The sequence below is a fragment of the Diorhabda sublineata genome, chromosome 7 (genome assembly GCF_026230105.1).
Source record: "Diorhabda sublineata isolate icDioSubl1.1 chromosome 7, icDioSubl1.1, whole genome shotgun sequence".
NCBI classification, from domain to species: domain Eukaryota; kingdom Metazoa; phylum Arthropoda; class Insecta; order Coleoptera; family Chrysomelidae; genus Diorhabda; species Diorhabda sublineata.
Window position 1 is genome coordinate 16,774,282 of NC_079480.1, and position 12,842 is coordinate 16,787,123.

The following is a 12,842-nucleotide window of genomic DNA, read 5'->3' on the forward strand; positions in this document are numbered from 1 at the left end:
CTAATCGTTGCCGCTTGTGGACATCGTTTTCGTTAGCAATCTTCTCCTGTCGCTTCAATTTCGCCTTCTCTAAACGTCGTTTTCTATATGTAGCAGATTTTTTTTGGTCATGCTGTTCCCACGCGTATAGAACAAAAACGGTCCATCCCCCTAGAGTTCCATTGTAAAGAGATAAATTCTTCAGTACAACAGGGTTCGCCTTGGTACTCCAAGGCGCAACTTTAGCGATATGAAATGTTTGAACATCCTCATACCATTCAGCACTCGGCACGTGCTCACTTTGGTATTAGGTCATCCATCTAATCAATTAGACATAATCCACATTCATAACAAACGGAACGAATTTTTTTTCTCAAATTTGTTGAAGTTGCATATTAACGCCAACCAAGATACTCGTCAAAACCGAATCAAATGAGCCCGATGGGGTTACGTCGTTTAATTGCGGAGTTTCTATGGCCACCTTCCAGCTCCATCGTCAGAACTTGGTTACCCTAGAGTATCAAAATATTGGCCAAGACGAATCAAACGAGCCCAAACTCAGAGTTCCTATGGACACCTTCCAGGTCTATCATCAGATCAGCTTTATAGCATAATAATATTGACTTGCCGTCCGATTTATAAATGCGTGCAAAATTTCAGCTTATTCGGAAACCGGGAAGTTGGACTGGTGAAACTAAATAAAAGCTGTCAAAAAAAAACAATACTTACTTATTTTAGCTTAAATTTCATTTAAAACTATTTTCATAAAGATTTATGATTCCTTTGCATTCCACCCCGTAGAAATAATAATTCTAATACTTTCTGTGTATTACTACGATGATAAATTTAAAAAGTGTATTTTTGTAGATTTGATATTATAAAGAAATTAGGCCAAGGGACATTTGGTAAAGTACAGCTAGGAATAAATAAAGAGACAGGTCAAGAGGTTGCTATTAAAACTATAAAGAAATCAAAAATAGAAACTGAAGCTGACTTGGTTAGAATTAGAAGAGAAATCCAAATCATGTCTTCAGTTCAACATCCCAATATCATACATATATATGAAGGTAAGTGTATCAATTTCTTTCCAATTCCATCTCGTTTTAAGCCACCAAAAAATTAATCGTTGCTTTTCTTTGTTTCTCAAAAATGTATGTGTATTTATTATTTTATTGATGATTTTGAAACGATTGATGGGAATTTAAAACATTCACCTTGTTATTGATATTTTTAATTTTTAATGCTTGGGCTCATCATAATACAATGCTATCTGAGTCCAGTTTACAAGATCGAAAACGTGAAAATAGAGATAAAGGTCCTAAAAATATAAGTGATAGCTCATTGGTACTCATGTTTTTGAAGGATTTTGATGCAAGGTAGAAAATTGTACATGTTATTAAGAAAATAAGATGAAAAAGGTATTTCATTTTTCGGCAATAACTCAATATTTAAGCAATTTCGAAAAACTCGTTAAAAGGAGAAAATTTCTTTATCTATTTATGATAATTTTAATTTGAGGTTGAAAATATGCCTCCGCGCGACAATAACGACATGCGCGTACCGCCACTAAAGAGAGTTTATCAAATAAGTTTTTATATAATAAAATGTCGTTTTAAAAATTTGAAAATAGTATCAAAACACTTGAAAGAATCGTTGGAAAAAAGTTTTATCATCATCAAAAAGTTATTCAATTGATAACGTAACAAATTTTTTCCTAATTTCTGTTGGTATAAATAATGAGATAAAAGGTACGAGGGCCGTTTTTTTTTCAACCTACGATCGCTCCGTGCAGGCGCTACCCGGGCAGAAGCAAGCGTACATGCGCTGTAGGTGACTGCGAAGTTCTCTCCGCCATTGTTGACATTTAGGCGTCAGTAGGCGTTGTGCTATAACCACGTAAACATGTCCGCCATTATTGATGCTCCCGCCAAGTTTGAATTGCGAAGTGTAATTGGTTTTCTACAGACTGAAGGCCATATTGCTGCAGGAGTCTATCGGAGATTGAGTCGTGTGTATAGGGAAAACTTCATGAGTGATTGTGTTGTGCGTGAATGGTGTGTAAAAATTTAAAGATAGCCGTAATGATGAGAAGTTAATATCTCTTCGGTCATATTAGCAAAAATAGTTGAAATCTCCTCATCCATATCAGCAAGAAAAGTTGGCATCTGTTTGAACATATTAGTAAAAATAGTTAAATCTTCTCGTCCACATTAGCCGAATAGTTGAAATCTTCTCGACTATATCAGCAGAAATAGTTGAAACCTTCTCGTCCATGAACAAGAAAAGTTTCACTATACACAACTAATTGCTTGCTGGCGATACGAGTTTTCTTTTTTCGCATCTACTACGACTGTTAAATTTTTTTCAAGAAAATTTGATTTTGAGAAAAATGAGTGTATTCGTCATATTTGACAATTTTCTATTTTTCAATTATTTTCAACTCTTTTTTATTGACTTTGACGCCATTGCACACCAGCATAATTAGCACTCAAGTTTTGGATATTTTACTTTTTAATTTACGTTTAAATGATTTTTTTTTAATTTTTTAAATAATAAATTATTCAATTTTTTATGCACATATCAGTTGAGTTTTTTTATTAATATATTCTTATTCAATTGCTGGTCATTGAAAGATGTGACAACCTATTCCATTAATTGGAAGAAATTTCTTTATGATACACTTCTTAGATGTAAAATCGTTTAAATTTAAGAAAAAATGGCGTATTAGAATTTTCAAATCTTTGTATTTTCATTGGAAATTAATCCAATGCCCTCAAGGTTAGAAAGAGACGACTTTACCCCTACAACATCGAATCATTATGTTAAAATTGTCAAAAAATTAAAAAAATGATATCCAGTAGATATCCAGTTGATCCAGCAACCTCGATATTGGAAGTCAGTGACGTAACTGCTAGGCCGTTGCACTGTTTTGTAACAACAAAATATTTATATAAAATACTACTACGTCATCTGTAAATGGAATGTAGAAACTGTCTTGTTATAATAAATTAATTAATTACCAGTAAATAATAAATTATTTTGTAGAAAGTCATGTATTGTTTCGTAATTAGCTGAAGTCAGTAGTTCAATTTGAGATAGGGCCAAATATTGATTTTGAAATTCTATAGAAATAGAGTAGATTAAGTATTTTAATAAGAGAAGTAAATTCTAAGCTTTCTAATGTCTTATCAAAAACGCTGATTAAATATTTAGACACAGACTATTTTAAAAATAAATTTAGTTCAGTGACCGAACAAAAAAATCCGTGGGTTAATCCTAAGTGTTGTTAGATGTACTAGAGCAACATAAATTGTTTTTTTTTGGAAGCTGACACATGTACGAAAAAATTTTTAGTCAATAAATTGAGGATTGTCGATATACAAGGAAAGTTAGAATCAATTTATTGTGTATTTCATTTGAATGTACCGATTGACGATATTTCGGAAATTTTATTGTTATGAGAACGACCAAACGGAATTGCTGGAAATCATTTTTATGTTTGTAAAATGTCTGCTAGTATAGTAACTTATAGTTCTTCCAATATCAATTGCAAAATGAAAAATAATGTTTACTTCCCGTATAAAATTCGGTAAACATCTAACAAACCGTCAGTCCACGTGGACTCATCATCTCCACTGTTTACCAATAAAAACATCGAATCGTAAATATAAATGCAATTCTATTGGCCGAAGCGTATGTATACAATTTCTTCGAAATATTCCTGCGATAAGCAGTGGGGTGAGTTTCATTAAATTCATAAATTTCTTTAAATAAATATAAATATGGCGTTCTTTAGATCATGGGCGAATGAAGACAATGAAATTGCACAGTGTAGTGAGAATAAAGACGATGTTCTTACTTAAAGAACTATAAAAAGTATCAAAGATTTCTGACAGTTATACTGATATACCAGAGATAGCGCTCACAATACCCATTCTAACGGCAAAAGTAGTGAATTTTAATAGCACTGGCCGACAAGATTTTCGTAACACAGGCGGGACCTTTATTTTTAAAATGAAAATGCCTGTCTAATAATATAAAAAAAGTTTATGAAGCCCTAACACATACCACTTTTCAATAGCTTAATTATCCCAGTTTACATCAGCAAGTAGGTTAATTTTATAAAGGGGCGGTTGATATCGGTAAATTTTATGGCCGAAAAAATACCTGAACTGTATTATTCAGAATAATAAACATAAAAAAAACTAGTATTCTGTTGGGTTTCATAGTTTCAGATTGCAAAAAGTGATTATAAAGACGAAAATGTCGAGTCAAACGCGCTGCAGTTACAAAACTTTTTCTGACAAATTTGCTATATTTGTGTAGAATTTATGGTTAAATAGGCCAAGCAACGGGGCAGCCTGTATGTAGGGTTTTGTGACACAAATCTTAACAGGTAGCGAGTGGTGCTAATCGATAGAGTAAGTTGCCCCCATCAAAACAGTATACTTTTAAACTAGAGAAAATCGCGCGTTTGTTTGTTATTAACAAAAAACTGTAAATTTTCGGACTTTTTTTGGTTTTTTATTTATAAATCCGAAAGATTTGTAGGAATCGTTATGGTTGTAATACGAAAGTTGTAGAGAATTGGATAACGAAGAAAATGAGCTGTCGCGCGACTTCGTAGCTTGATTAGAAGCTGAGAAAACCCGGAAAAACTGGAAAATTCTCTCTTTTTTTTAAAAATTCATATCTCCGTCAATTTTTGACGTGGAGAGCCGAAACTTCGCAGAATGATAGAAGAACATATGCGCTTTATGCATGCAAAACCCTGTAACTGTGCGATTATTAGTTTTGCCGTAACGGTTGTTTAAACAAATTAACGCGAAATTTTCCCGAGTCTCCTAGTGACACACGGATCGTTTAAATTCAATTTTGAAAACGGATTTCGAAAGAATGCGACCTCAGCTACACAATGTATATTCTGATTTTTCGAAAAAAAAAGAAAAACTGTTTCAAATCCGACGTCAAAGATGACCGTTTTTCTTCGCGCGCCGCGAAATAGTCGAAGAGTGGGGGGAGCAGAGGCGGAGGAGAGCAGCGCATATATAGTAATAGCTGCGCGCTGCTCGCGGCACACGTATATTTGTTGTTATCTGAGTTCGCTCATTAATTTTTCGTAATAAAGAAAAAGCGTCGTAATGTTAGCGTTATTATTTATTAAGTTAGAATATGACGAAATAATATATGTACCTGCATGTAAATAAATGTTATATATCTTTTGTATGATTCCGAATTTATAAATAACTATGTACAATAGTAAAAATACAGTAAAGTTCATTAAAACAACAGTTTGTGCTTATTATTCCCATTCACCTCCATGACCCATCGAATTTGCGCATTTACACGTTAATTATAACTGCATGCATTAAACAAAAAAATAACAACATCTTTATTACGAAAAATCAATGGGCGAACTCAGATAACTACAAATATACGTGTGCCGCGAGCAGCGCGCAGCTATTACTATATATGCGCTGCTCTCCTCCGCCTCTGCTCCCCCCACTCTTCGACTATTTCGCGGCGCGCGAAGAAAAACGGTCATCTTTGACGTCGGATTTGAAACAGTTTTTCTTTTTTTTTGGAAAAATCAGAATATACATTGTGTAGCTGAGGTCGCATTCTTTCGAAATCCGTTTTCATAATTGAATTTAAACGATCCGTGTGTCACTAGGAGACTCGGGAAAATTTCGCGTTAATTTGTTTAAACAACCGTTACGGCAAAACTAATAATCGCACAGTTACAGGGTTTTGCATGCATAAAGCGCATATGTTCTTCTATCATTCTGCGAAGTTTCGGCTCTCCACGTCAAAAATTGACGGAGATATGAATTTTTTTAAAAAAGAGAGAATTTTCCAGTTTTAATACCATTTATTGGTATTCATGAATGAAGTATCTGCAAACAACTCAAATAGCATTCGTATGATAACACGTTCTGAGTATGTTCACCATTAAAAATGTCAAACTTTATGGTGTCAATTTCAGATTTGACATATTTATATTAGTATTGCCATATCTCAAAACTTAAGTAGCAACCCTCGTATTTCTTTTCAAATTAGCAATATGCCATTAATTATTATTTCTGTTTGTTTTTTAGTGTTTGAAAATAGAGAAAAGATGGTTCTAGTCATGGAATATGCTGCAGGTGGTGAACTGTATGATTATTTATCTGAACGTAAAGTACTTGACGAAGAGGAAGCTAGGAGGATATTTAGGCAGATAGCCACAGCTTGTTATTACTGCCATAAACACAAAATATGTCATCGAGATCTCAAATTAGAAAATATTTTACTTGACGAATATAACAACGCAAAGGTAAGTACATTTCTGAAATATTTTGGTCTTGAACTACCATTACATTTATTAGTATCGAGAGCTACTAGTACTTCTAGTCAATTATCACTAATTGAACCAAGATAGGTAAAATTAATAGGTATAAAGTTGGTACTACTGTGCGTGAAATATCAAAAACTACTATCAGAAAGTTTAAAACGCCTGTTTACCACTATAGTAATAATTCAATGTGTTATCAATATCGAAATACACAACAGAAAACTATAACAATATCCGAGGAGGAGCAAAAGACCTAGAGAAAACTAGTATGTTAAAAAAATATGCGAAAAGTCTACAGTTGAAAACCAGACCCAAAAAAACATCTGCAGTTAGACATTAGACAAATATAAACAATAGGAGAAGATGTACCTGAAAGACGAATAGAAAAAATTTCTAGAAAACGTGATGATAAACTTGAGATGCTTTCAAAATAATTTGAGATACAGTAGAACCTCTCTAATCCATCACCTTCGAGACTAAGGGTGTGGTCGGATCGCGAAAAACATCGGATTATCACACAGAACATTTTTATTTACATTCAGTAGAAAACTCGATTATCCAGCCCTCAGAGTTATACGGATTCGCGATTATCTGACCCTCAGTTATACGGGTTCGCGATTATCCGGCACTCAGTTAGACGAATTCGCAATTATCCGGCCGTCAGTTATACGGATTCACGATTATCCGCCCTCAGTTATACGGATTCGCGATTATTCGGCACTCAGTTATACGGATTCGCGATTATTCGGACTATCAATTGCGACCAGTTAAATAATTAAGTAATATTGAGTTACAATATGTTTAACATATGTACTAAAAGTCGAATTTATGCAAGCACGAACGAGTCGGAACTGGCATTACCTCGCCCGTGCCCCACGGATCGCTGTCCCACGCGTTTCGTTACTGTTTTAATTAGTTAGCAATTGTGATGTGCGTGTCGCGTCTAAATATTTGAAAATGTCAAAGCGTAAGAGAGTGGAGTTATCGCTTAAAGTCAAAATAAATATTATTGATTCATTAAAAAAAGTAGAAACCGGTCGTAAGTTAGAGTGATGAGTATGGTGTACATCCACGATAAGCGATATTAAAAAGAATGCCGATTCAATTTTGTTTTACACCTGCAAATTAGATAGCGAAGACGGGAGTAAACATCGGAAAATGATGAAGAAACCGAAAAACGAACTTTTAGAAGTCGCTTTGTATTGTTGGATTTTACAAAAACGATCAACCGATATCTGGCCCTTTACTCTGTGAAAAAGCATTACAGTTAAATAAAAAATTAGGTGGTGTTGAATAGTTTGTCGCAACTAACCGCTGGTTATACAGATTTAAATCTCGTCATATAGTTCATGAATTGGAAATACAAGGTGCATCTTTTTTAAAGATGATTTTAAGAAGAAATTGGATGGAAATAACTATGAGTCGGATTTTGTTTATAATGTGGATTAAACTGAAAATCATTAACTTCAAAATCTTTAGTTTCTAGGCGAGAGAATTCAGCTCCAGGATATAAAACTAACAAAGAGCTAACGCTACCGGGTCCCATAAAATACCTTTGCTCCTCATCGAAAAATAAAAAAACCCCAGATGTTTTAATAATATTATAGTGCCCTTAATTTATAAAAATCAAAAAAGCGCACGGATGAACTCTGAAATATTCATTGACTGGTATGACAACACTTTTATCCCAGAAGTAAAAAAAAAAAACGAAATTGGCAAACAAGGTAATGTATTACTTTTACTGGATAATGCGCCAACCCATCCTTCGGTTCCATTGTTAGAGAAAATGGAAAGTTTAGAGTAGAATTTTTACCTCCTAATGTAACATTCTTGCTACAACCAATGGATCAAAGTATTATCGAGACGACTTAATAAAAAACAACTTTTACGTAGGTTGTTATCTGTGATGAAGATGATCTAGAAATCGTTTTATCATATTTTTAAGGGAATGAATTTAAAGGAGTGTTTTTACATGTGATTTGATTGAAGGGAGAACTGTAAACAAGGCTAGAAACAGAATACTTAATCGGGAGGATGAAAATTCAATAACCAGTACGGATGATTTTATTTTGGAGGATATGAATGAGCTAATGTTAAAGATACAAATATGCCTGGATTGTGATGATGATGATATCAAAGAGTGGGTCACTTGTGACAATAATGATCAAGGCTTACAGATTATGTCGGATGACGAAATCGTAGAAAACATATTGCAGATTAATGGACAGCAGGAAATGCAAGAAGATGAAACAGAAGAAAATCTAGATGTGGAAAATGATGTAGGACCATCTCAAGCACATCAGGCTCTGGAAACAGCTCTCAAATGGTTTGAAAAACAAACAGAGAGTGATTCTGTGAGTTTACTACAGCTGAAACGAATTCGTGATATAGCAGCAAAGAAGATAAAAAGGAGCTTTCGTCAAATGTTAATTAACAAATATTTTAAACCAAATTAAACTTATTATCAAATTATTATTATTTTTTATCAATAATTTTATTATTTATTAATAAATATTACTGTTGATTTCTATTTTATTTTATTGTTATATTTCTTGAAACTTAAAACCAGCATCCAAATAAAACCACCAGCACTTGTATACAGGAACTAATTTTAATGAATAAATCCATTAACAAATAAATGATAACTTAAAAAACATATCTGTTAAAAAAAACGTGCTTCTGTAATCTAGAATCTTCAGAATAGGATAGTAGAACAGTGACAATGTTAAAACCATTTGAGGCAATTTTGCATGCCATCTAGTTACTTGTACGCTCGTTCTTCATAAAAATTACCCTTAGCATTGTGCCATCTGAAATAAACAGCACTATTTTCAACAACTTTTTCCTAGCATTGGTTAGTTCCTTTCTCAACAGTTCATTTTCTTCTTGCAATGACTGCTTCCTACCTCCAATTCCCATAGAACAAGATGGAAGGTTCTGTAACTCTTTCAACCACTCTTCATCTTCATGGTTACTGATAGAACTATCTGACATGTCAATGTTTCTGGAATGAATCGGGGCAATAAACTCACTATTTGAATATGTTTGTGGATGTGAGAAAACATTCAATTGGATTATTTGTTCATCCAAATTTTCCCTATCCGATTCACTTTCTTCATCATTTTTGTAGCGGAATGGTACAGCAGTAGTAGGCAATCTTTTAGATTGACTAATATTTTCACTGAAATGTTTGCTGCAGATCAGGAACATCAATGTTAACATACATATGTATTGTAATGGTTATAGTAAAGTATTTTTTTATGTTCAAAAACTTGAGTTTATTTTATTTCTATAACAGGCATAAATGGAATAACGACTAGTAGTACCTGTATTTGGAATTTCCTTAATTTTATCTTATATCATCGTCGGAATGACAGAATTTTCCCGAATTGTGTTCAGATAATTCAATACCTGTGTATCATTCTCAAAAACAACTACACATCATTCAAATTTCTTGGTTTGCTCACAACAATGGTAAAAACACTCTCATACTTATCTTTAATAAGGGTTTTTAAAATCAAACAAAAAAGACTATTCAAAATAATTGTAACAAAACCAGAAATAAAAAATATACAAATAAGTATATACGTACCAAAGATATTTAAATAATCTGATTTTAATATAAATATTATATTCATTGGCTTTGTATTGAAAGTTACGGATCAATGCGAAAATTTGGATAAGACCAATAAATAAAAAAACTCTTTCTAATAAAGAAAAAAATTGTCCTATCAACTACTACTAAAATACCTACTTATAATCGTTTTGTCATTTTTATCATTGTGTAAAGATTTATTATTTATACAATGGCCTCATCCTTACCGATAAGTACACCAACTAACCCAGGACTGGTCTTGGTTTCACATTGGAGAGCCAAAAGTTAAATAATCGAAAATATTATTTATTGTATTATCTATTTATACTTTTTGGATTGACCACAAAATAATATAGAAATGCTAAAACTGAGATCATTGTTGAGTTAAATATATTTATATTACTACTGGTACTAATTTAACAAAATGATTTTATTCACAAATTTGTTATAGGTAAATCAAGCATGAGTCATATATTTTTGAAATTATAACCAATTAAAGTGCAATATAAAAAATATATACCATTAAAAAATATATCCAAGGCGTCATATTTAATATAGTTATAACGTTACAAAAAAGACACCAAAGATTTTTTATACGTAACATTTTTTAAAAATAATTAATTTGTTCTATAGTTTTAAATAGGCTGTTTCTATTATCACTGTAGGAAGTTATGAGAAAATTATAATTTCCTCCCTAATTGTTACTATTTTGTCAATTTGTTATGGCATAGAATATAGTATTATAACCATATTATAATATGTCATAAAAAAAACAGTCTATATACATTTGAACAGGTGAAATTTTTGCCTCTTTGACAGGGTAATTTCCAAATATAAACACACAGACACACTACCTTATTTTTATGTGCTTAGTTCATAAACATAAAAAAATAACAAAAAATACTATTTCAATTTTTGCAAAGAATTTTTTTTTTGGGTGGGCTCAATATATACATTCTCGGATTGGTAGCCACTTTGAACAATTATTATGAATTAACATTAGAAAACTATACATTTATACTACATTATTTTATTTTTTTGTGAATAAAACTTTGGTGTTATTTAAAATTACATCGATAGGAAAAATATTTCTGAAGAAGTCTCAAAACTTGATATAAGGTTACAGAACACACCATGTCAAAGGTATGAAAATCAAATATTAGTCTAATTTCTTATTCAGTAAAATTATTATTTAAACTTTTAATGTCATGTCTTAAACTTTTAGAAACCCTTTATACAATTAGATCGGAAATACAGTTATCATGATAAGCTGAGTTAATATTTCGTTTAAAACTTTCTATGTTATACCAAAATTTTTGTAAATGAAACACTGTATTTTCTATTGTATTTTTAGAATTTATGATTTATTTCAATATAATTTTATTCGAAACATGCCTAAAAGGATCCATAATTTTTTTGACTTCAGGAGTCATCATTCAAAAAAAAAAACTGGAAAATTTTCACTCCACTTTATTTACACAAAAGTGGTGTAAAGTGTAAAGTTATATTGAAATTTCTCATATATTCCAAAAATGCAAAAAGGAACTTGATGCTCCAATAAAAAAAGTTGCGATCCCTTTCTGATTTAAATGGACGTGGTGTAAACATCTGGAAATATTTTTACTGAAACTAAACTCTTAGTCGTATACCCTGTACATAGCGAAAATTTCCATTTTACGAAGTTGATCTAATAAATAAAATCAAAAGCTTTGGTATATTGAATGGTGTCTGATCACTTCTGATGATATTTGGAATATATGAACTGTTGGGAATATTCATTATATGTCTAAATATTCTTTCTTTTCCAAAATTTCAAAAGTATGTTGAAAGGCAACAAAATTAATGGTTTATATGTAACTTGTCTATTGTGAACGTATTTAATTGAATGTTTTATAATTTTAGATAGCAGATTTTGGTTTATCAAACGTATTCGACGATCAAAGGCTACTAAATACATTTTGCGGTTCACCTCTTTACGCTTCCCCTGAAATAGTTAAAGGAACCCCCTATCAAGGTCCTGAAGTGGATTGTTGGTCTCTTGGAGTACTTCTGTATACTTTAGTCTACGGAGCAATGCCTTTTGATGGTAGTAATTTCAAGAGACTAGTCAAACAAATTTCACAAGGAGATTATTTTGAGCCATCAAAACCCAGTCGTAAGTGCTATAGATTTTAATTTTTAAATTATATATTTATTTTTCAACTTACCTCAAAAAGTAAAAAAATTGGATTTGATCCTCAACTGGTACAGTCACGAAATTGGTATCCTGGGATGTTTCAACACCTCATTTTAAAACAATATTTTCAAAATAACAATTTCATAAGAAAAAATTAGAATTCTTTCTTAAATTTAAAAATAAACTTAAACAGTAACCACCATGGCAAATTTGACTTGAAAAAATATAGTTAATTATTAATGATCCAATAATAAAATAACAAAATATCCAAGATGCATTCCAATTTGATACCATAACAGTATAATTTTCTTACTGCATCCCGTAACAAAAAAATACAATAAAAATGAACAAATAAATTTTTTTGTCAATTGAATGGTCTTTACAAACTGCTGCTTGGCATTTTTGGCAAACTATCTTCACTTTTCTATCTCTTGTCCTTGGGCAGAAGTTACATCTTCTCTGTTTTGGTGCAGGTCTGGCCATATTTGTATTTTGCTGGGTTCTACTCTCATTGGTATTTTCGCCTAGTACTTTAGAAATTATTGCTTTTAGTTCTCTAGAAAATTCTGTCATATCCTTTCTTCTTTTTTTTTCATGTGGTCATTTAGAAGATTCTTCCTTAACGATATTGCACGAATTCTACGCTGACAAGAATAAGTAGTGCATTTCTGATCAAGTAAATCCACTCTTGATTTAGTTGAATTATATAATTCGATTTTCTCTGGTTTTTCTATTTTTTTAGGTGCGAATGAAACCAG

The 12,842-nt window shown here is 31.9% G+C and overlaps 1 protein-coding gene across 1 annotated transcript in view; it reads left to right on the forward strand.

The window, feature by feature from the left end:
* Positions 1 to 12,842, forward strand: part of LOC130446952 (uncharacterized) — a 78,925-nt gene that overhangs the window by 17,685 nt on the left and 48,398 nt on the right. Inside the window, exons 3-5 of the mRNA XM_056783511.1 lie at positions 847 to 1,046; positions 6,078 to 6,295; positions 11,811 to 12,063. Of these exons, the coding sequence (XP_056639489.1) occupies positions 847 to 1,046; positions 6,078 to 6,295; positions 11,811 to 12,063 (671 nt within the window). The remainder of the gene's footprint in view (positions 1 to 846; positions 1,047 to 6,077; positions 6,296 to 11,810; positions 12,064 to 12,842) is intronic.